The 21825-nt window shown below is 40.6% G+C and overlaps 1 protein-coding gene across 1 annotated transcript in view; it reads left to right on the forward strand.

Moving 5' to 3' along the window:
• The first annotated feature begins 954 nt into the window (after positions 1-954).
• Positions 955-21825, forward strand: part of EPHX4 (epoxide hydrolase 4) — a 34863-nt gene continuing 13992 nt past the window's right edge. The window contains exons 1-4 of the mRNA XM_063428060.1: positions 955-1032; positions 5333-5665; positions 16125-16210; positions 19490-19647. Of these exons, the coding sequence (XP_063284130.1) occupies positions 955-1032; positions 5333-5665; positions 16125-16210; positions 19490-19647 (655 nt within the window). The remainder of the gene's footprint in view (positions 1033-5332; positions 5666-16124; positions 16211-19489; positions 19648-21825) is intronic.

Consider the following 21825-nt stretch of genomic DNA (forward strand, 5'->3'; position numbering starts at 1 on the left):
CTAACAAAGTATGGGATACGTCTGATTGGTGAAGTCTCTTTCAGGTTTGGGAAGGAGCCGTCTGCTGTTGTCTCGCATTATTTAGCCACTTAATAAAATGTCAACGTATATTTTTTATTTTTCTGGCAGCATGAAGTGTCCCTTTAAATTAATTAAGGTTACAGATGTCAAACACCTTGAATTTCAGCAGAAAACTCCACATGACACCAAGCTTTGCAGGACACTTGTAAAAAATATTTAGAGGTAAGCAAAAGTGTTTAACCTCTTAAGACCAAGGGGGGTAGGCAAATCAGAATTTGTTGCACATTTTATATCAGATGTCTGGCCTGTCTTTGGTCATTAAAGGTTTATGTGTTGCCACATAATGCCGTGCTGTGGATTGAACGCCTTACATAACATCTAGCACGATACATAAATTCCAGGGGATAATGTAATATCATGTTTTATTTATCTCACCTTCATATGATAAATTACACCCTACAAAACAGATGTGCACCATTATATTAACAAGAACAAAGATAAAACGACCTTGTATCTTGCAAGAAGAAAATCTATACTGCCTAAGTAGGCTGAGGCCTAGTCTGCAGGAAGATGCCTGTATATTCGAGAGTGATTTTTAACAACTGAGGATCAGACCATGTCAAAATAGAAGCTACAGATTCCTCGATTCTAACCTTGCATTCCAATACTTGCATTTTGCATAACTAACTATTTTCAGGGACAGTTAGAGAAATTCTATGTTACAGGCCTTTGATAAAACCAATATTACCGTTTAAGTGCTATTACTAAAGTTTGATTAGTTCCCACTACAGTCCAAGTGGATCAAATGCTTCCATATTAGCCACATCCAGGCAGCCATATGACGTGTATTGTGCGCGCACAAACAGGGTTATTCAATAAAGTAGGAATTGTCAGTGTAACGGACTGCCTATAATCCGGCTGAGTATGTCCGTTATGAATCTCCCGAGTCCCAAACGTAGTAGTGATTATAGCCCGAGTTCCCCCAAGCATCAGCCTACACTTAATGAAGGGGTAAAACAAATCTATTTAATCCAGGCTCAATGGCCTGTTTTTATACAATACAGGGACACAGCAAACACACCCATGACATTCCCATAAACACGCCCACAAAATGTCCCCTAAATGGCATGTCACCATGACTAAGCATAAAATGACAAAATATGAAAACACACAAAAACATATATTTCCCACATAGGAACCCCCACAGTCTATACATCCTCAGGTCGCCTGGATCCAAGTGCCCAACATATCCGAAAAGCACTCAGATCCCACAAACACAGTGTTGCGGTCGCCGGCCTGCCGAGTCACACGGCCATGCCCGACCGGCACAGCCTCCCCCAGGTCTTCTGGGCATCGCGCCCAAATCCAAGATGGCCCCGACCGCGTGGTCGCGTCTATCACTAGCCGCGCCCCCGGAAATTATACTAACGTGTGCATGACGTCACAACGTCAACGCACACGCACATTTTGGGGTCAGAGGTCGCCCTCTGACCAAGCAGAGCATAGAGAGGGATATTTAAATCCCTAACTCACCCCAGTACCTTGCCCTGTTGTGGTTTCCGTTTCCTGAGAGTGCTCTATATTCGTGTATCTGATTTCCTGGTATTCTGATCTTGGCTTTTCCCTCGTTATTCTGAATTCTGGTTTCCCTGACTTGGCTTGTGTTTACGGAATTGTGTTTTTTCTGGCTTCCTTGACCTCGGCTTTCCCTTTGACCATTCTCTGTCTCTAGCGTATTAGTCCGGCCATTCCAAGGTCCGGTTTACGCTCTGTCCTTTTATTTTTCCTTTCCTTGTATATGTATATGTTTACATAGTTTCTGCGTGCTGGACCACACTAGTAGTCGTGACACACAGCCAAAACGCCACAGTGGGGGGGAAGTTCGGACCGGCCGCACACATGCTCCTATGCCCAAAACAGTTCCAGGGCATTTTGTCCTTTTGCCGGTCAACTTCGGGAGTACCATGCGAACGAAATACTAAACGCACACTGTAGCTTCTTGGTAGTGTTTGTTCTCGTATGAACCATACGAACAAACCTACCGAATGGCGCTCTCCTGACGTGTGTGGGGAAGGAGCAGGCATTCATCCAAGTTCAGTGGTGTTCGGGAGTTTGTGTCCCACGAACCAAGTCTTTTAATAGCCTTTTAGCATGGCCCATAGTCAGTGGGCAGGAGGCTAGCCTCCACACTCCTCCAGGAGCCAGTGGCGGACGTCCAGGCAAAGGTGCATTTGTCACAGTCAGGAATTCAAATTTCTAATTTTAAGGCCAAAATACGTCAACTAGAAAAAATTCTCCAAGTTAGGTATGCTTTCAGTTTGGCTACTTTGGCCCTAAATTTGAAATTCACTTTGAATTCCTGAAGATTCTGACTTTAGGGAAGAAATCCTGTGAAATGTGGTGAAATTGCAATGGGAATTGTAAAAATAAAATCCAGTACAAAATAGTATATATATATATATATATATATATATGTGTGTGTGTGTGTATCAAATCCTCCGCAATCAACCTGAAATCTGTCAGAGGCATGGAACTGGTTGGGGGTGCAAATAATGGACCTGCCCCATGGCATCTCATGTCCTTGCTACACCTCTACAGCCACAGCATACAGTGTAAATTAATTTTACCCCCACAGTGCTGTATATATGGGTACCTATAGAATCAGAAACAGGATGCTCCCTGGTGGGCTGCCTGCCCCTGTCTGGGCCTGCAGCGCTGGATGAGCGGCTCTCGAGCCGCCCTCCCCCAGCGCCAGGCCGATCCTCAAGGCGCCCAAAGGTGGGAACGCCGAGAGGATCCCTGTCACGGGTGGTCAGGAGGTGGCCATCTGGCCACCTCAGGTCACCCCCGAAGCTGTACGCTAGGTAAGGATGAGCAGGCACCTGCTTACCTTAATGGCAGGTGCCTGCTCTGCCAAAAATCCCAGTGTCCGGAGGAGAGGGGGGCGGAGAAGGAAGGCGGCAAGGGAGGCTGTTCTTGCAGACTCTCACTCCTCCCTCACGCTCCCTCTATGACGGGAGCCGGGAATATGAAGTCATTCTGGCCCCGGCATACTAAATATCGCGCTGGAGGAGTTAGGAGCTGCCCCACACTGGACCCCTGGGAGGTGAGTGTTTGACTGTCTGTGAGAGTGTGTGTGTTTGAGTGTCTGCCTGTGTGTCTGTCAGTGACTGATTGTATGTATGTCAGTGAGTGTCTGCCTGTGTGTGTGTGTCTATCAGTGAGTGAGTATGTATGTCAGTGAGTGAGTGTATGTCTGTCAGTGAGTGTCTGTGTGTGTGTTTCTGTCAGTGAGTGTATGTCTGTCAATGAGTGTGTGTGTTTGTCTGTCTGTGTGCCAGTGAGTGAGTGAATGTCTGTCTATCAGTGAGTGAGTGAGTGGATGTCTATCAGTGAGTGAGTGTTTGAGTGTGTGTGTGTGTGTCTATCTGTCAGTAAGTGTCTAAGTGAAAAAAGTATTTGATCCCCTGCTGATTTTGAATGTTTGCCCACTGACAAAGAAATGATCAGTCTATAATTTTAATGGTAGGTGTGTTTTAACAGTGAGAGACAGAATAACAACATAAAAATCCAGAAAAACGCAAGTCAAAAAGTTATAAATTGATTTGCATGTCAACAAGTGAAATAAGTATTTGACCCCTTCGACTTAGTACTTTGTGGCAAAACCCTTGTTGGCAACCACAGAGGTAAGACGTTTCTTGTAGTTGGCCACCAGGTTTGCACACATCTCAGGAGGGATTTTGTCCCACTCCTCTTTGCAGATCCTCTCCAAGTCATTAAGATTTGGCAACTTGAACCTTCAGCTCCCTCCAGAGATTTTCTATGGGATTAAGGTCTGGAGACTGGCTAGGACACTCCATGACCTTATTGTACTTCTTCTTCATCCATTCCTTTGTTGCTTTGGCTGTGTGTTTTGGGTCATTATCATGCTGGAATACCTATCCATGACCCATTTTTTTTAATGCCCTGGCTGAGGGAAGGAGGTTCTCACCCAAGATTTGACGGTACATGGCCCCGTCCATCCTTCCTTTGATGCGGTGCAGTTGTCCTGTCCCTTTAGCAGAAAAACATCCCCAAAGCATAATGTTTCCACCTCCATGTTTGATGGTGGGGATAGTGTTCTTGCGGGTCATAGGCAGCATTCCTCCTCCTCCAAACACGGCAAGTTGAGCTGATGCCTAAGAGCTCGATTTTGGTCTCATCTGACCACAACACTTTCACCCAGTTCTCCTCTGAATCATTCAGATGTTCATTGGCAAACTTCCGACAGGCCGTACATGTGCTTTCTTGAGCAGGGAGACCTTGTGGGCGCTGCAGGATTTCAGTCCTTTACGGCGTAGTGTGTTACCAATTGTTTTCTTGGTGACTATGGTCCCAGCTGCCTTGAGATCATTAACAGGATCCTCCCATGTAGTTCTGGGCTGATTCCTCATCATTCTCATGATCATTGAAACTCCACTATGTGAGATTTTGCATTCCAGCCATGTGTAGGTCTACAATCTTGTCCCTGACATCCTTGGACAGCTCTTGGGTCTTGGCCATGGTGGAGTGTTTGGAATCTGATTATTTGATTGCTTCTGTGGACAGGTGTCTTTTATACAGGTAACGAGCTGAGATTAGGAGCACTCCCTTTAAGAGAGTGCTCCTAATCTCAGCTCGTTACTTCTATAAAATACACCTGGGAGCCAGAAATCTTGCTGATTGGTAGGGGCTCAAATACTTATTTCACTCATTGACATGCAAATCAATTTATAACCTTTTTGACATGCGTTTTTCAGGATTTTTTGTTGTTGTTCTGTCTCTCACAGTTAAAATACACCTACCATTAAAATGTCAGACTGATCATTTCTTTGTCAGTGGACAAATGTTTAAAATCAGCAGGGGATTAAATACTTTTTGCCTTCACTGTAGATATGCTTACCTCTACTTCACTACTCAACCCAATAGGGTTTACTGGGGTGACTGACAGATCTGTCACTTCCATAAAAATTAACAGTACCATTTTGCAGCTTCCCTTTTGAAACCCTTACCTAGGCGGCATGCCTTTAAGATAGTATTAATTTTTATATTTATTAAAGGATTATATCTGGGCAAAATAAATGCAAGACCTTCTTACACCTATTCACTGCCATATGGCATTATATGAACTCCATCCTACAAATGTAACCTAACCCAGCTGAACTTGCTGGCTCAGAATGATGAGTATTTGGGAAGTGGGGAAGTGGGGAAGGGAGGAGAGGAGGGGGCTTCCAAAGAGGTCCATGTCTCCTTTAAGAAGCAGCAGCAATGCCCCGCTTGCAGAGGGTTCTAGTCACTCCCCCCACTCTCTCTCATCCCCACCTCCTTTATTTCTTCCCCTTGTTTCCATGACTTCCCTGCACAGCTCTCCTTACCACTGGAGGGTGTCCTCTCCTGCAGGTTCCCCGGGCACAGCATGCTGGTCCTGCCTGCCTGCCTGCGCTCTGCAGCCTTCTGGGCTCTGGTCTACTCCTACTGCCTGCTGTGTGCCTGCACTGCGCTCATCAAACTTTTCTGCAGCATCTTCATCAGGCCAAGGAGGACCTTCCACAGGGTCCCCAGAGACATCCCCCCTGCCTGTCTCAATGACCCTTCCCTGGGTACCCACTGCTATGTGCGACTCAAGGTAAACCTGCCTACCTTACCTGCAAAGATATAGCTTCTTTAACCCTTTCTGTGCATTGCATGTATGGGAGATACTCACGCACCCTCTCTCTATTTGGCACTCAAATGGTTAACCACCTCCCCATTCCATTCTGTTGTAAATGTTGCCATTGAGTAGAATTCTGAGAATCCTGTATTCCACGCCTGTAGTGCGTCCATCACCCCATTCCTTCCTCCAGCAGCCCAGCCACATATCATGGGGTGAGAGATGGCACTTGTTCTTTAAGTCATTGTTACTCTTGTGAGATACTGGGAGGGATGCTGAGTCCCAGCCTCTGGTACTGACATGATGGCTGTGAAATGTTTATTCCATAACGTTGAGCTAATAATCTCAATGTATGGTTTTGGCTTCCCTGTGCATCTTGACTTTTCTATTCCCATCAATGCCCTCTTCAGACAATAGATTACGTTGTAACCAATAGCAGATCACCTGCTTTTTAACTCTTAATCTGCTGCTAGAATTGTACTGACTAGGGAGCAATAGAATAATTCTCTCTCATAACAATGCACACCCACCAGTTTTTTTATCACAATGTGTGCTGGGGAAGCTCTGGACATTTTGACTTTTGATTAATGGGAGTAATACCCTTGTACTTGATTTGATTATAATGTGTCATTTCAGCCATCCCTGCCGAAGACAAATGCCTGTATCAAGCAAAACAGCATTTACACTCCATTGGATGTCATTGTTAACTGTTTTTTACTCCAGTTTGTTTAATATGCTTGGCTCACAATCATTCACAATAAAAGATTTACTAATGTCAGATCACTTTCCGCTCATGCTGCCAACAACAAGATTCCTGTATCCTACAGAGATTTGGGCATTTTTAACCTATAGAACGCACTTTTTACACTCAAATGGTTGATGTTGACAGCAATGATTTTTATACACAGAAAAAAATTGCAATGGGTGGTATTGAAATGTATCATTGTTGCCCTCCATTCCTCCTCTGAAGAAATATTATTGCATTTTGTTTGGTCTTCAACTAATTTTAATGTTTTAGCTAAATCAATAGATCAAAGCACTCATGTGTTATTTATGTATTTCTCAGTGGCACTTAGTCCCCAGTTATTGTCTGTGTATGTTTTGCTATGTATGTACACTGTGTGTGTGTGTGGGGGGGGGGGGGGGGGGGGGTTCCATCTCTGAGTACTAGATTTTATGCAGGTCACCTTCTTTCACTGGTGAACGCCACACGTTAGCAGAATGACAATTTCAGCCGCCAAGTTCATATTAAAAACAGAATACAGGTTATGATTGAGGCAATTAATGCACGTCGCCAGTAATTATCTGTCCAACTGGTACCACAAGTGGAAGCTGGTGCTGATGAAACCTTTAATCAATTGACTAGTAGTTCATTAGAAGGTATAACATGAAATTGTGAATTGCCACTTGGGGATATACCCTCTTGTTTCTCAAGGTTACACACATGTTACTATGCAGAGTTCTGTCTGATAGCCATTTAATAATACATTGTCATTACTGAATCTGTCACAGCAGTTATTTATGCGGAATTCAATAATGATTCTTGGGTCAATACTGATGAAACATAGACAATCTAAAACCACATCTGGCATTCAAATGTGGCTTGTGGATTAGAGAACAAATGTGTCAGCAGTTCAAATTATTGGAAGTCCTAATGTGGCTCTGGTCCTGAGTTCTCGAGGAAGAGTCAATGTTTGGTACATAGGTATACTTCCAGCTTTCTGTTAATGTAAATGGTCATTGTCATTTATCTTGAGAAAACGTGCAAGGATAGCTATTCCATTAGTGTGATGGATATAAACACAGATCTTCAATGTGACTTGATAGGTGACAACAATGTTTTACTATAATAACATTTATAATAGTGACATGTCATTGTTTTAAACCATAAACTTATTACACCGTTTGGGTTTTCTTTTTCTTTTTTTTCTTAAACAAGGATTTGAGTTATGTAAATAATGGGTAAAATATTTTAAAGGGATATGAAAAGCCAAACTGACAACATTTTACATCAAAACAGATGAGCTGGGAAGAAATGTGTTTGTTGTTCGTTTGTTGTCTTTTGTAAAATGGATCATTCTGACCAAATATTTCTCCTCATTTTCCCGCAATGACCCTGCATGTGTTATTCTCCATGTTACCATTCCTATGTGTAAAATAATAGCGCAGTACTTAATAGATGCAGCTAAAATGGTGATGTATTTTTTTACCAAGGTCATTTTGTTGTCAAAAGGTAAATTACTTTTTTTTTGGGTTTTTTTCAATAGCAACCTACACAACTAACACATATAGGGTAGAGTCGTGTTGTTTTTGTTGTTGTTGTTTTTTTAAATTTTATTATAATTACATAATTCTGGGAGATATTTGTACCTATGCAGTGCATACCCAAATATGAGGTGGAGATGATTTTAGTGCAACTGACCTTTTCATCCTTCTCAAATATGTTGTGAGCACATACCTCACTTTAAACCCCGCCTTTGCCTAGCATTGATATCTTTTAATAATTTCAACAACATTAAATATAATGAATATAAGATTTCTAGCAAACATTTGCTACTTTTGGGCATGAATGGTATACTGCATAACCATGCAATTCATCCCTCTCTCTGCATAGTGGAATGCTGGGAGTTTTTTAAATTTATTTTTATTTATGTTTTAAATACCAGATTCTGATTGGCTGTTGACATAAGATCTCTGCAATTTTGACTTGTTTTTAGTACCCATTGTGGAACGTTTAGTATGGAGTTGCACCATGGCTACCTCTGTACTGAAAAACTATTGGATCTTTAAATGCTAATCATGCCTGTACCATTGCTTGGTTGAGTGATGATAATACAGAATTTTTATATTGAAAAAAATTTTCAGTTTTAAAAATTGTTAATGAAATGCTCATGGATAATTTATGGAGATTTACATGCACTTTGTACCTTTCATTCCAGCACAGAAACAGCCGCTGCTTACATGCATATAGCACATGCAACCAATCAAATGCTATTCATAAAGATACACCAAATCAACTCAGTAAATATTTGTACTAGACGCCTGCAGCACTAATCATTAAAGTGACAGTTACAGACTTTACATTTGCAGTATCTGACTCCTGAGGAAAGGCGCCTGTAACTCCATCTACATCAGCGCTATGTAGCCAACTCTTTGTACAAGTTGTGCTTTAAACCCTGTAGGAAGCACCAAAACCACTTCAATAAGATGAAGTGATTATGCCTAAAGTACCTGTTTAATGAGTTTGTTTACAAACACATTATATTGTAGAGAATAAAAAACTTAATTGCAGATATATTGAATTTGGAAAAGTTCTCCAACTCAACAATAGTTACAACTTGGCTTTTATGGCCAGTGTATTGCAATACAGTTGTCAGTTCACTATAACTCATTTTTTTTTTTTAATTTGGTGAATACTCTAGTAAAAATTTCCAGTCTCCTGTATGACATTACACACTGGCCAGTGTCCACATTCCTATATCCCTCCTGTCATGCTTAATTACCACGTGGGAGGGATCCATTTTCACAAGAGCCTTATGTCAGACCCTTGTTTCCCACCTCCCTTTTCCCCCAACTTTTCTCCCCCCCTCCTTTCTCCCTATCCTTTTCCTCCATTTTCCCTTTTGGTAGCAGGAAGTGACTCCTGATATAAAACTACTTAACCTTCTGGCAATTATTATCCCCTTTCCCCTCCACCCCCCCACTTTTCCCTCTCCTTTTACCCCAAGGAGATTCCCCCTTTTCCCTCCCTAGCAGGAAGGTGGGATCACCCTACTCCTTTGTAGTTTACAGAAAGAGATATTAAAGGACTTCAAAAGATGATATAGTGTTCTAGGGGAAAGAAAAAAGACTGATAAAAAAGCCACGGAATGTAGATGGAGTAATTACATAGTTACATGGCTGAAAAGAGACTTGCGTCCATCAAGTTCAGCCTTCCTCACATATGTTTTTAAGTCTGAAGCCCTGCCATTTTTGCAACAAACTAGGAAAACCTTCCCCTGTGGAACGAATACAATGTTGTGGGATTGAGCACTCTCCCCGCGTGGAGTCCTGTCTGGGGTGTAGGGGTAGATTAAGGTCTAACGCCACAATCAATAGACCTTCTCGGAAACGATTCAACAGTGTGAGCATTTTTGTGTGAAAGGTTACATAGCTGAAAATAGACTTGCGTCCATCAAGTTCAGCCTTCCTCACATATGTTTTTGCAATTGATCGAAAAGAAGGCAAAAACCCTAGTCTGAAGCACTTCCAATTTTTTAACAAACTAGGAAAAAAACTCCTTCTTGACCCCAAAATAGCAGTCAGATGTCTCCTTGGATCAAGCAGCTATTACCCCGCTAATTAGAAATTATATCCCTGTATGTTATGTTTTTGGAAGTATTTATCCAATTGCAGTTTAAACATCTGTATGGACTCTGACAAAACCACCTCTTCAGGCCTTAGATGAAATCTCCTTTCTTCCAGGACCTCGTGTCCTATGTATAGCCCTGTTTATGAATAGATTTCTAGATAATGGTTTGTACTGGCCCTGAATGTATTTGTATAAAGTTATCATATCCCCTCTCAGGCGCCGTTTTTCCAAACTAAACAGATTTAATTTTTTTAACCTTTCTTCGTAACTAAAATGCTCCATTCCTTTGATCAATTTGTAGCTTTTCTCTGCACTTTTTCTAGTGCCATGATATCCTTCTTTAGAACAGGTGCCCAAAACTGCACAGCATATTCAAGGTGTGGTCTTACCAGCGATTTATAAAGAGGCAAAATTATATTTTCATCCTGAGAGTTTATGCCCCTATTTTTACATGACAAAACCTTACTGATCGTAGCAACTGCCGATTGACATTGCATATTGCCCTGAGACAGAAAAAAAGAGAGTGGAGTAAAGCAATTGGGAGAGAAATAAAAGTGAGATGGGGAAAGTGCTTGGGCCGCATGCAGCATTAAACAAAAATGTGGAGAGCAAAACAAAAGATGAGAATAAGGATAATGGAGTGAAATTAGTGAGCAGGAGAAGACAACAGATGCAAGAGCAATGAGTAGCAGAGTTCTTTAACTCTATAAATCTCCCCAAGTGAGTTGTAGGAAGAAGTGACGCATGTCTATAGTGACATATACTCCCTTGCGTGGTTTGTAGTCTGGGTGACTGAATGCATTGTCATGTTATCTCGTACCTGAAAATCTCATGGGGTAATTTTAAAAAGGAATTGCTCAGTTAATGTCAAAATAGTCAAACTGGTTTAAGGAAAGTTTCCATTTAGTTTATTTTGACCTAAAACTTTCAATTCCCTTGTAAATGTTCACCATTCCAGGTCTAGTGAAATGGAAACATGTATATCTAGTGCAGAACATATATTTTTCTTTCTTTTTGTGAATAACCTGTCTGTGATTGCTATAACAATTCAGCAGGAAAATATGTCAAATTGTTTCTTAAAGGGACACTATAGCACCAAAACAAATTTAGCTTAACAAAGTAGGTTTTGTGTATAGATCATGCCTCTGAAGGTTCACTGCTACCCTATCCACACCTGTAGACGTTTTTATCTCCTGCTCTAGAAATTGAACTTTAATAACACACAGGAGGCTCCTGCAGGGTCTAGAAAGCTATTAACAGAGTAAAAGGTAGGAAATTCTAAATTAAACAGAATTTGCAATAAAGGAAGTGTAAACATTAGATGACTCTTTACAGGGAGTGTTTAGGAAGGCTGTGCAAATCACGTGCAGGAAGGTGTGACTAGAACTGATAAACCAAGTGATTTAACTCCTAAATGGCAAAGAATCGAACAGTGAGACTGCAGGGGCATTGTAAGAAATACTACCCTGAGCCAGAAACATTGGGTCCGTGGTTACAGTTTGTATGTGGGTTGGTCAGGGCAACCCCCTGAGAATGTGGTCATTCTTGGGTGTAGAAGGGGGCCATGGAAACATCATGGGGAACTCCCTTTCTATACTTTCCTGTCCCTTCCCATGTCTATGTTACCCTGTGCTTACTGGACATACAAGATGAATCCAGGCTGGCCTGCCCCCACCAGACTTCCACAGACTATGCGCCTGGGAGGGCTTCATGCGCCTGACAAGGACAAACCTGGAAATGCCGAGCGGGTCGGAACTGTTACACAACTCACTAAAACTTTAAGGAGAGGTAGCACAGACCCCATGTGATGAAATTTTGTCACTATTTTAACAAATTGGGCGCATGGGGACGAGCTATCCAGGGATATCACTGTTTTCCATATGTTTTTGGAGGTATTCCATTATGTTTGGGGGATAATGGTATTATTTGCATGTGTGCCTGGAAGTTAATTGAGTTAGCTGTGCTTGATCTAATTTACTGCCAGACACAGAGATTACTGGGTGGTGTTACCATTGTTCTATTAAGGACCCAATGCTGGGGGTCTGTGTATAAATGTATACAAAATTGTAAAGCACTACGGAATTTGTTGGCGCTTTATAAATATAATAATAATAATAAAAAAGACCAAATAAAGTGTCTTTTGTTTTACCCCTCATCAAGTCTTGGCTGATGTTTGGCTGAGCTGCTAGGAGCTGTTATAATCACTGAAGTTGGGATATTAACGGAGATGCTCAGGTTGAGTACCGAGCTCCGTTATAGGCACGCTCTATACACCAAAACTGCTTCATTAAGCTAAAGTTGTTGAGGTGACTATAGTGTCCCTTTAATAATATTCTCATCCGCCAGAGTGAGGTTTCCTGGCTGCAGCCAGTGGCTATGGTCCTTGAAACTTTTCCTTCTCCTACTAAACCACCACTAAGATAAAGTGTTCAGAGTATAGGAGTCCATCGTGAGGATTTCAGAGCTTCTAGTTGACATACACTTTTTTGTTAATTTTCACAGTTTACACTGGTCCCATGTTATTCAGTTGTATGCCCATTGTGACAGCTGTGTGAGTTGTAATCCAACAATAAGAGAGGTAATTCCTCCCCACCTGTAGAACTTGCACACTTTTTCTGTATTCCTGCCACATGATCATGTCTCCAACTTCAAAGAGCCCTTTTTCAGCCTTAAGGCTTTTAAATCTTTTCACTCCTTCAGAATCACAATTGGGATCTGACCTACATTTTAATATGATAACATGAATGAATTCATCTCTTTATGCATTTCACAGAAAGTGTGGAGTACCATCTCAGAGCAGCGTCTACCAAACAATCCTACCCAAAACAATGATGGCTAACCTTGGCACTGCAGTTGTTTAGAAACTACGTTTCCCATCATCCTCAGCTAGCCTTTACCCTTAAAGCTGTTGCTGTGTTGTGGGAGTTCAGACAATCTGAAGTTCTCATCTTCCTCTTATCAACAAACATTTCAGCTAAAATGCTGTTTAATTACACATTTTAATGCAATTTTTCGAAATCCTAGTTAAAATAAACATGTATTGTGTCTGGTAGATGGAAGCATTGCTTCTTTATGTTGCATGTTTACACGTATTTGTTTTTCATGAAACTACAGAAATCATTGACTCTATTCTTGGTTTGTTTTTATTCCTCATCAAATATTACTACATCATATTTTTGTGCAATAAGGATGCCTGACATTTTAAAGTATAATGTGTGAAAAATATTAACATTTATGATCCTGCATATGTGACTGTTGTTCGTCTACTAAATGATGGTACAGTAAGGTAAAGAAGATGGGGTAAATGTACAGTACATTAAAGATACCCAGCTGGTTAATGTAGCAGAACGGAGGTCGGAATGTTACAAGTACAAGGTGGTACAACACATCACTAATGGAATATTTGGTAGCATTACACAACATCCTGCTAAGAGGATACGATCTCGGGTAGCATCAGCAAGTTGTTATAGAATAGATGAAAAGAATAGCAGAGGGATGAGCTAGTAAAAGACTAAACTGTATACCATGCTAAGGGACACAACGTCAGGATAGTCTAATACCCATCACGCAGAACATAAGTTAACTAATATAAAGCAGAAACCCTACAGCTTATTACGTGACCTTAGAATGGCCGGATTTAACGTTGATAATAGAAATGTACAGGACAGAACTACAGCTTTTATATGTATGTGCAGAGAGAATGTAAATAGCCACACACTCATTCACTCTACAGCAAGCATGTCAAACTCAAAGACAAGGGCCAAATAAACAAGGTTTGAGTTTATGTGGGCCGCAAACTCCCCCCCCCCCCCCCCACAAAACTTACATTTTCATAGAAACCAAAAAAGACCAAAGAAATATACCTTATACAGATACACTTTTATATATAAGGATACTTATCAATAGTATGTGAATACAGCCTCCCTCAAATCGCTCCCAGCTGGCAATCTACTTGACCACAAGAATATATATACACACACAACGAGGGAACCGGCTGATATCTAAATGAAAATATACAAAATAAATATAGTGTAATACTTTTATACAATTATAACACTGCGCAACTTGAAATGCACTCACAGGATCTTGTATGATTCAGACATTTATGGTGCCTCCCCTGATGACATGGGGGGCCTGGGAGATTCCCCTGAATGCCTCCACTCAAGTACAGGACTCCGGGTGAAGGTTGAAAAAATAGCGGCTTTAATAATATATAAAAATTTATAAAATAAATACAAAAGATGGTCCTACGCGTTTCGTCCCTTCTACAGAATATGGGACTTCCTCAGGGACCACAATATTAAAAACAATCAATCAATACAGTACAACCAAAAATGGCTGCTTTTTTGGTTGTACTGTATTGATTGATATATGCATATATTTGCATATATGTAAATGCTTGGCTGTGGGATGTGATATGGTTGTATAAGACCTCAGAATGAGAAGTTCCTGATTGGTGGAACTTCTTCCTGGTGAGAAAGGAGTCTTCTTTCTATTGGCCCGAAATCTTTTACGGCTACAGCAAAAACACAATATTAATAAACTCTGAATTCTAGTGAATTATATTCAAATTGTGATATTGAGGAAGAACTAATCTACAGACATTCTTAAATCCAGCTATAGTTAACAATATGGCTATTTTGTCCTCGGTTTTGCAACCGATTTAATTTTCGGAAATTCTGTGAATAACGTTTTAGAGTAGTGAAAAATCTTGTGGATCACAGATGAACAATATGGAAATTCAGACATAATTACAGTTCATTTAATACTACTGCACTAATATAATGCCAGTTTTGATGGGCTCCCAATCAACTGTAGGCCAGCACAAGGATGCAGGAAATCTGTTGCCTGTGTGAGTGGTGTGTGATGGCTGTCTGTAGTGCGTGCCGGCTGTGTGTAATATGTTATGTGTGTTTGATCTGTTTTGCCCCCTCTTGCTTAGCTTTCTGTAGAAAGTGTGGCTGTGATCCCTGGTGGTAGTGGTACAATAGGGGTCCTGGATTCCTGTGACTGAATAAATGAGAATTGGTCTGCACCTCAGGCGGGTGCAGACCACAGTAATCATTTCCTGGTGGTGTCATAGTTTTTTTTTTTTGTTTTTTTATTTGCCAATTTTTATTCGAAACCGGTACATCAATTACATTTCATTCAGTGGTTTATGTTGCTACACAGCTGATGTTGTTCATCCAGCAAGGTGAACCTTCAAACCTGTACATGGATATGCTAAACCAGTGGTTCCCAAACATTTTAGGTTCAAGGCGCCCTTAATATTTCAATATTTTTACAAGACACCCGAAGTCAAAATGTCTAGGTTGTATATCTGTACAGAGCTGCGGCATTTACTGGCGCTATAGTGTAATGTACAGTGTTGGCATTTGAAGGGGTACTTGTATATAGTTTTAGTGTTTTAATACAGGGGTTTTGTAAAATAGATGTGCTTCTGATAAAAAAAAAAAAAAAATCAATTTTTGAGTCAGTTAAAGACTGCAACAGTCTGGTTGTAAAAAGGGGTATCATTAAAGTGCCAGACACACTGCTGTAATATTGGGGATTTGAATTCTCCCCGATAGAGTAGGTTTAGTATACCTTAGTGTTACAAGGTTTTACTGTAAGGGGGTATCTGTCTTCAAAATTCTGTTGACTGTATATCCTATCACTCACATCATAGAAGTAACAGCACACAGAATATTGAAGGTACTTTCTCTTTCACCCTCCTCCCCCCCAAAACTAAATACACATTAATGCTACAGCTCTTACCCTAACCTTCCCCCAAGTTCAACCTAGCTGCATTAGGATAAATGCTGCCATTGCCAATTGTTGTGTAATTCTGATCTTACTGTGTTGATTGCCTCAAATGTTCATATGATAAATTGTTAGTGCCCCCAATTTTTTTTTTTTTTTGCTTTGATTATATGTTGTGACAAACCAACTGAAATACCCTATCTAAAATTATTACTTTTTGATGTTTTCTTTGCTCAGTTCACGGCCCAGTTTGTGATGAAATTCCTTGTACGAATTACGAGCCGATTCAGGCGTTTGCGCTGGCTTGTCCACCATGTAATAGACTTCCATTTCTACCTGTAGGATTCCGGGCTGCGATTCCATTATGTTGCTGCTGGAGAGAGAGGAAAACCCCTCATGCTTCTTCTTCATGGGTTTCCAGAATTCTGGTAAATATACTTTTGTTCTTCTCTGCAACCTGCACATTTCTCCTCGGTTTTACTGTATAGTTTCGTAAAAAAAAAAACTAGGTTTTTACCATCTAATGTAACCATTGATCTGCTTTTCTTGTGACATGTTTTAGATGAGATGTCTGCAAAGAATATGATGGTGTTTTTTGTAAAAACATTGTCTTTATATGGGAACAACTCACACAGAAATTTGATACACTAAACATTGAAGAAGTAGTAAAAGACTGGAACCCCCCCCAAAAAAAATCCTTTGATCACAGCTATTTCAGTAAAATAAAAAGTTAACCTCTGTTATTCGCACCCTTGAAACGAAATAGAATAAAAATAGAACACGGAGCATCTCCGTCTACACCAAGCATCTGTACATGACAACATTAGTCATTGCAGACTTCTATTGAATCCCAGCAGTGTGCTTGGAACCCTCCCTTGTTCCTCCTCTAGCCTGGTTGCCAGAATGCGACCATCATTCTTTTTTAGCAATAAAAGGTGGCGTAGAGTTTTTGGCTAAGGGGATGGACTGCCATTTACAGAGATTTTGTAAAGAAAAGTGTTAATGGAGCAAGTAATGAAAGTAAGTTGTTTATTTATGGACCACATTTTGTTTAGTTAACACAAGTTGTTGGAAGACAAGGGTTAAGTATCACCGTTATATAGATGGGTTTTACACTGGAGGCTGCATGAACTACATAGGATTCATACATTTGTTCATAGAAAAAAAATAAAAAATGTCTGAGTATGACTCCAGAGATACATAAGGCAGACGGGGTAAATTGTAGGTAGTATTGGAGAATAAGGAGTCTTGAACAGGTACCAGTTAAATAATTTGGTTTGTGCAAGTTCGAAATAACCTTCTCTTTTTTTTTTTTAGGCTGTGACACAGCCCTGCCTGTCCCCTTAAACTGGAAAGTATGGGGCATGCTACAAAACGCAAATCTATTGGATTTTTAATGTATGCCATTGATGTCTAGATACAAAATGCATAGTTTAATATACATTGATTTCCATTTGTAGTCAAGCAAATTATTACCAATTTGATAGTTTCATTTTTTGCTGTGATGTGCTATGAGAGGGCGGTAAATCAATATGGTATTGGATACAAATGTAACTGACCTTCTGCTTTTACACTGATTTTATCCTCAGGATTGTAAATCTGGAATTGGCTATGTATGTGGGCTGACGTAGCGATCCAGGGTTCACTCTGTGGCATTAGGAGTTCTAATATAAAAAAAAAATGGAATAAGGCCTTCTTACCAACCCTGCCAGGATGCCATCTCTTCGGACCTTATCCATGTTTGCTTCAGATGCTTTAAAGCTTAATCATTGAGATCCTTCTACATCAAGCCTCGTCATACTACACTGTTTTTACACACCACCAGGATCTTCTGATCTATGTTCATTTAATACTATATTGAAATTGGTTAGATTGTAGCTGGCCAGGCAGTTCCATCATGTATTTGCATACCGTATTGCCATTGGCTACAATCTAGCTGGCCAGGCAGTTCCATCATGTAATATTTGTATACTGTATTGCCATTAGCTAGAATGTAGCTGGCCAGGCAGTTCCACCATGTATTATTTGCATACTGTAGTGCCATTGGCTAGAATTTGGGTTGGCCAGATGTCACAGGTGGCAGTCAGGAGACCAGGACCCAGTATGCCTGATGGTGGTAGGAGTAGAGTGGAATAGGACAATCAGGATCTGGTGTAGGGTAACCACACGCCCCCTAGTGTTGAGCACCACATACCCTAGTGTTGTGCGGCCACATACCAGGGCCCAGATGCAGCTAGTGTGGATCCCAGATGCTAGATGATATGCAGATGTCCCAGGATCTGGAAAGGTAGGTGTAAGGAACTCCCCGTACTCCGACCGAGTACCTTCCGTTGATGGATGCTTCCTAGCTTGCGCTGAGGACCACAAGCACCGCACCGGACACCACAACCACCGCAGACTCCACAACCGCCGTAGCTTAACTGGAGTCTCGCCGTCTTCCTTCCACCCTGGATCAGCCTCTGTCCTCCAGGACCGTGTGGTGAAGACCTCTCCTCCAGGAGAGCGTATCAGGAACAAGCTCTTAAAAGAGCTATGTGATTAAAGCTCAGGGGAGTATGCAGAGCATAGCAATCCCCAGTGTGAGTATAGCTGTCCCCTCCAATAACGAGACAAGGCTACGTATTGAGGGTCAAGAAGATCTGTGTTTAATTAGCACCAAAGGGCCTTCTTTTATGGAGGTCTTACACACCAGAACCGCCCACCAGGTTTTGCAGAACAACCAATAAACACGTAGTATACAGTACAAACACTCCCATCAATTACACACAAACCCACCCCTCTGCCTATGATATAATTACTGAACACAATGGGTTAAAGTAATTATCACAGGCAGAAAAAATATACTTTTTACACATACACTGTAACTTTTAAAATATACATTCAATCTTCATTAAAATATACAAACTCAGCACACTTTAATTACAAACATATCCAAAATTCAGCCAATTCCATCGAGGGGTTAAAAAGTTAGGTGCAAGTTCTTTATGACCGACCGCAAGCACATTTTCCTGCCCCAAACAGTTCCATAGATTTGGGGTGTGCGGTCGGTCTATTTTACGGGGCCGTTCGTGCATTTAGCTTAGTATAGCAGAGTTCAAACTGCCGAACGGGACTTAGTCTCTGTAGCTGAAAACTGAGTGTAGGAGAAGGTAAGGGTCAGCGGTGTTCGTTGAAATGTGTAGCCGATTTCAGTTCCATGGATTTGGCTACACATACCGTACTCCAACTTCAGTGGGCCCTAGCTGCCTAGTTACGCATGACTAAAAGTACAATAATAAAACACACACAGTACTTACCTGCAAGGAAATGAGCAGAGGAATGAGACCACTGCTAGCAGGAGCACAATGCAACAAAATGGATAAATGGCAGAGGAACGGGTGTGGCAACAAAAAACAAACATCCAGGAGACTGGGAATTCCAAGAACGGAATTAAGGAATGAACCCAGAAAACCCAGCATAAAAAAAAAAAAAAAAACAGACATGGAACAGAGAACCATAAAAAAAACAAGAAAAACTGAACAAGAATTGTAAATAGAGCACTGGATACCAGAAGCCATGGCCAGAAATAATCCACAGACAGTAACAGGATGTTACACCAGGCAGCTCCATCATGTATTTGCAAACTGTATTGCCATTGGATGAGAAGTGAGTTGTACATGGTTGCCATTTTAACTTTATTTTCATGTCTATGTTGTGACTATAATTAGGTACTCCTGGCGTAATCAGTTACGTGAATTTAAAAGGGACTACCGAGTTGTGGCTCTTGACTTACGAGGATATGGGGAAACTGATGCACCGCCTTCTAAAGACAGCTACAAACTAGACTGCATCATAGTGGATGTGAAGGACATTTTAGACTCTCTAGGTAAGTTCACCTATTCATGAAGGAACAATATGGTTTTGTATTAAATTAAAGAAAAAAAACATTTTGTAGCCTGTAGTGTCAATTTTTTTTTCTTAAAATGTATGCCAGAAAATTTCATTCCTTTTCCAAACCGTTCGAAAACATGAGTTCCACTAATCACATGTACTATTTCTTGAAGAAGAAAAAAAATATATCTGGGTGTATTAAACATATTAAGTTTTATTTGTTTATACTTTTTCGTAAAAAAATCTGGCTATATTTGTAGTTGGATTTTCTAGGTTTCTAATAGAATGTTGTAACTAGTTTGGATGATTTGATTTTAGATTTAAATCTTTTGCGGTCTGTCAGTTCTCAAGTGAAGAAAACTCACTGTTTAGCAAACAGAAAGCCAATTCGCGGTAGTCATTATCTACAGCTTTGTTAACCATGAACACTCTCGAGAGCTTTGCTGCAGGTTATATGTCATGTGTAATGGATCTAATGCTCTTGGTACACCGCATTGAACGTAGAAACAAAATGACACCAATGAACAATGGTCTTTAATACATTTGTTCAATTGATTTTAATGCAGTGCTTGTGCCAACCAGGCTTCCAAGTTTTCCTTACATTAATATTAAACAGTAGATATAATCCGATGTTTATCTTGGGGAACACAGCTTTACAATTTGCACTAGTGTGTATTTTATATTCTGCATTTAGACATTATGTATTTCCTACCTGTTAATGCACCTCTGTGGCTCTACATGTGGATTTGGCAGTAATGTGCAACTGTTGCTCTTTCTGCTAGGGATGACCATTTATTTCAGTATACTGATCACGGTATATACTGTATATACTCTCGGGTTCAATTTAGCCATGATTTTAAAATGTTTTTTTTTTTTTCATAGTAGCTCAAAGTTCCAGGAGGAGGACTAATACAAAAAATATGTAGAGTGTGCATATCCTATTATTTCCAAGTTTTTTGTTTTTCAACCAAAAAAAGAAACTAAAACTTGGAAAGAACCACTTTTTTACCATATCACAAAATCTATGACATTTAGAAAAGTGGGCAAAACATTTAGTGACGTTGGATGGTTGCGCGGAAGAGCAGCCTTGGGAGCTTCACCTGGTGCTGAAATGAAGACAAGTAAAACCTTTTTAATTTGAAGGTTTTACTGCAAATTAAGAGATGGGACCTTTCCTTAGTGCCCAGAAGAACAGATTACACTGGAATGTTCCCTCCTCTCAAAAAGGTTCTAGTAACCCTTTAACGTTGTACTACAGAGAGCCCCAGAAAGCAGGAAGTCCCAAGTCCGTGTGTTAGTTTCATAAGAGCCGGCATTAGGCTGTGAGGGTAGGATCTGACAAAATTGGGATACATTGGCATTGTGGCAGACTTTTGCAACGTATGATCATATACTTTAACTAAACCCCTAATATTTATTTATTATGTATTAAAAAAAAAAAAACAACAACTATTAATCTCTGTGAGACTTGAAATTGCTGTTTAGTGAATGAGTATGTGTGCTGGTGTCACATATTCATCCGCACATAAAAATGTGGTTAATGGCATTTACTGTCCTGACAGGAAAAGTTGTGCTGAGCAGCAATCATGCAAATGTAAGCCTGGTAATTACTTTTGGGGTCAAAGGCCGGTCATGGCCAATCAAATCCACAGGAGGGTTTAGCTGAGCAGCAATCATGTACACCTGGTAATTGCCTTTAGGGTCAAAGGCCGGTTACAGCCAATCAGATTCACAGGAGGGATATTTAGGCCCAGTTCTCCTCTTGCTCATTGCCCTGTTGTGGTTTCATGCCTATGGGTATCCGAGAGTGCGCTCCTGATCTTGATTTTCTGGTATTTTACTTTGTTTTGACTTCCCTTAAATCTGGTATCCTTGACTTTTGGCTTTCCCTCATCTTTGTGTCTGATTCTGTGTCCCTGACATCGGCTAGTATTTTGACTATTCTTGGAGACGTTAAGTCCGGCCATTCTAAGGTCCAGTTATACGTTATCCTTAGTCCTAGGTGTGACACAGTACTGTGTGCTGGATCAACTTGTAATCCTGACAGCTGGATCTTGTATGTTATATACTGTCATATGAAATGGTAAGGATTTCCTTACTGCCTGATAAACCCATCTACGTTGTGTCTGTTTTATATATAGTAGAGAAATTACAAATCATGGCCAGTCTATGA

This window comes from Pelobates fuscus, chromosome 7 (assembly GCF_036172605.1).
Source record: "Pelobates fuscus isolate aPelFus1 chromosome 7, aPelFus1.pri, whole genome shotgun sequence".
Lineage (NCBI taxonomy): Eukaryota > Metazoa > Chordata > Amphibia > Anura > Pelobatidae > Pelobates > Pelobates fuscus.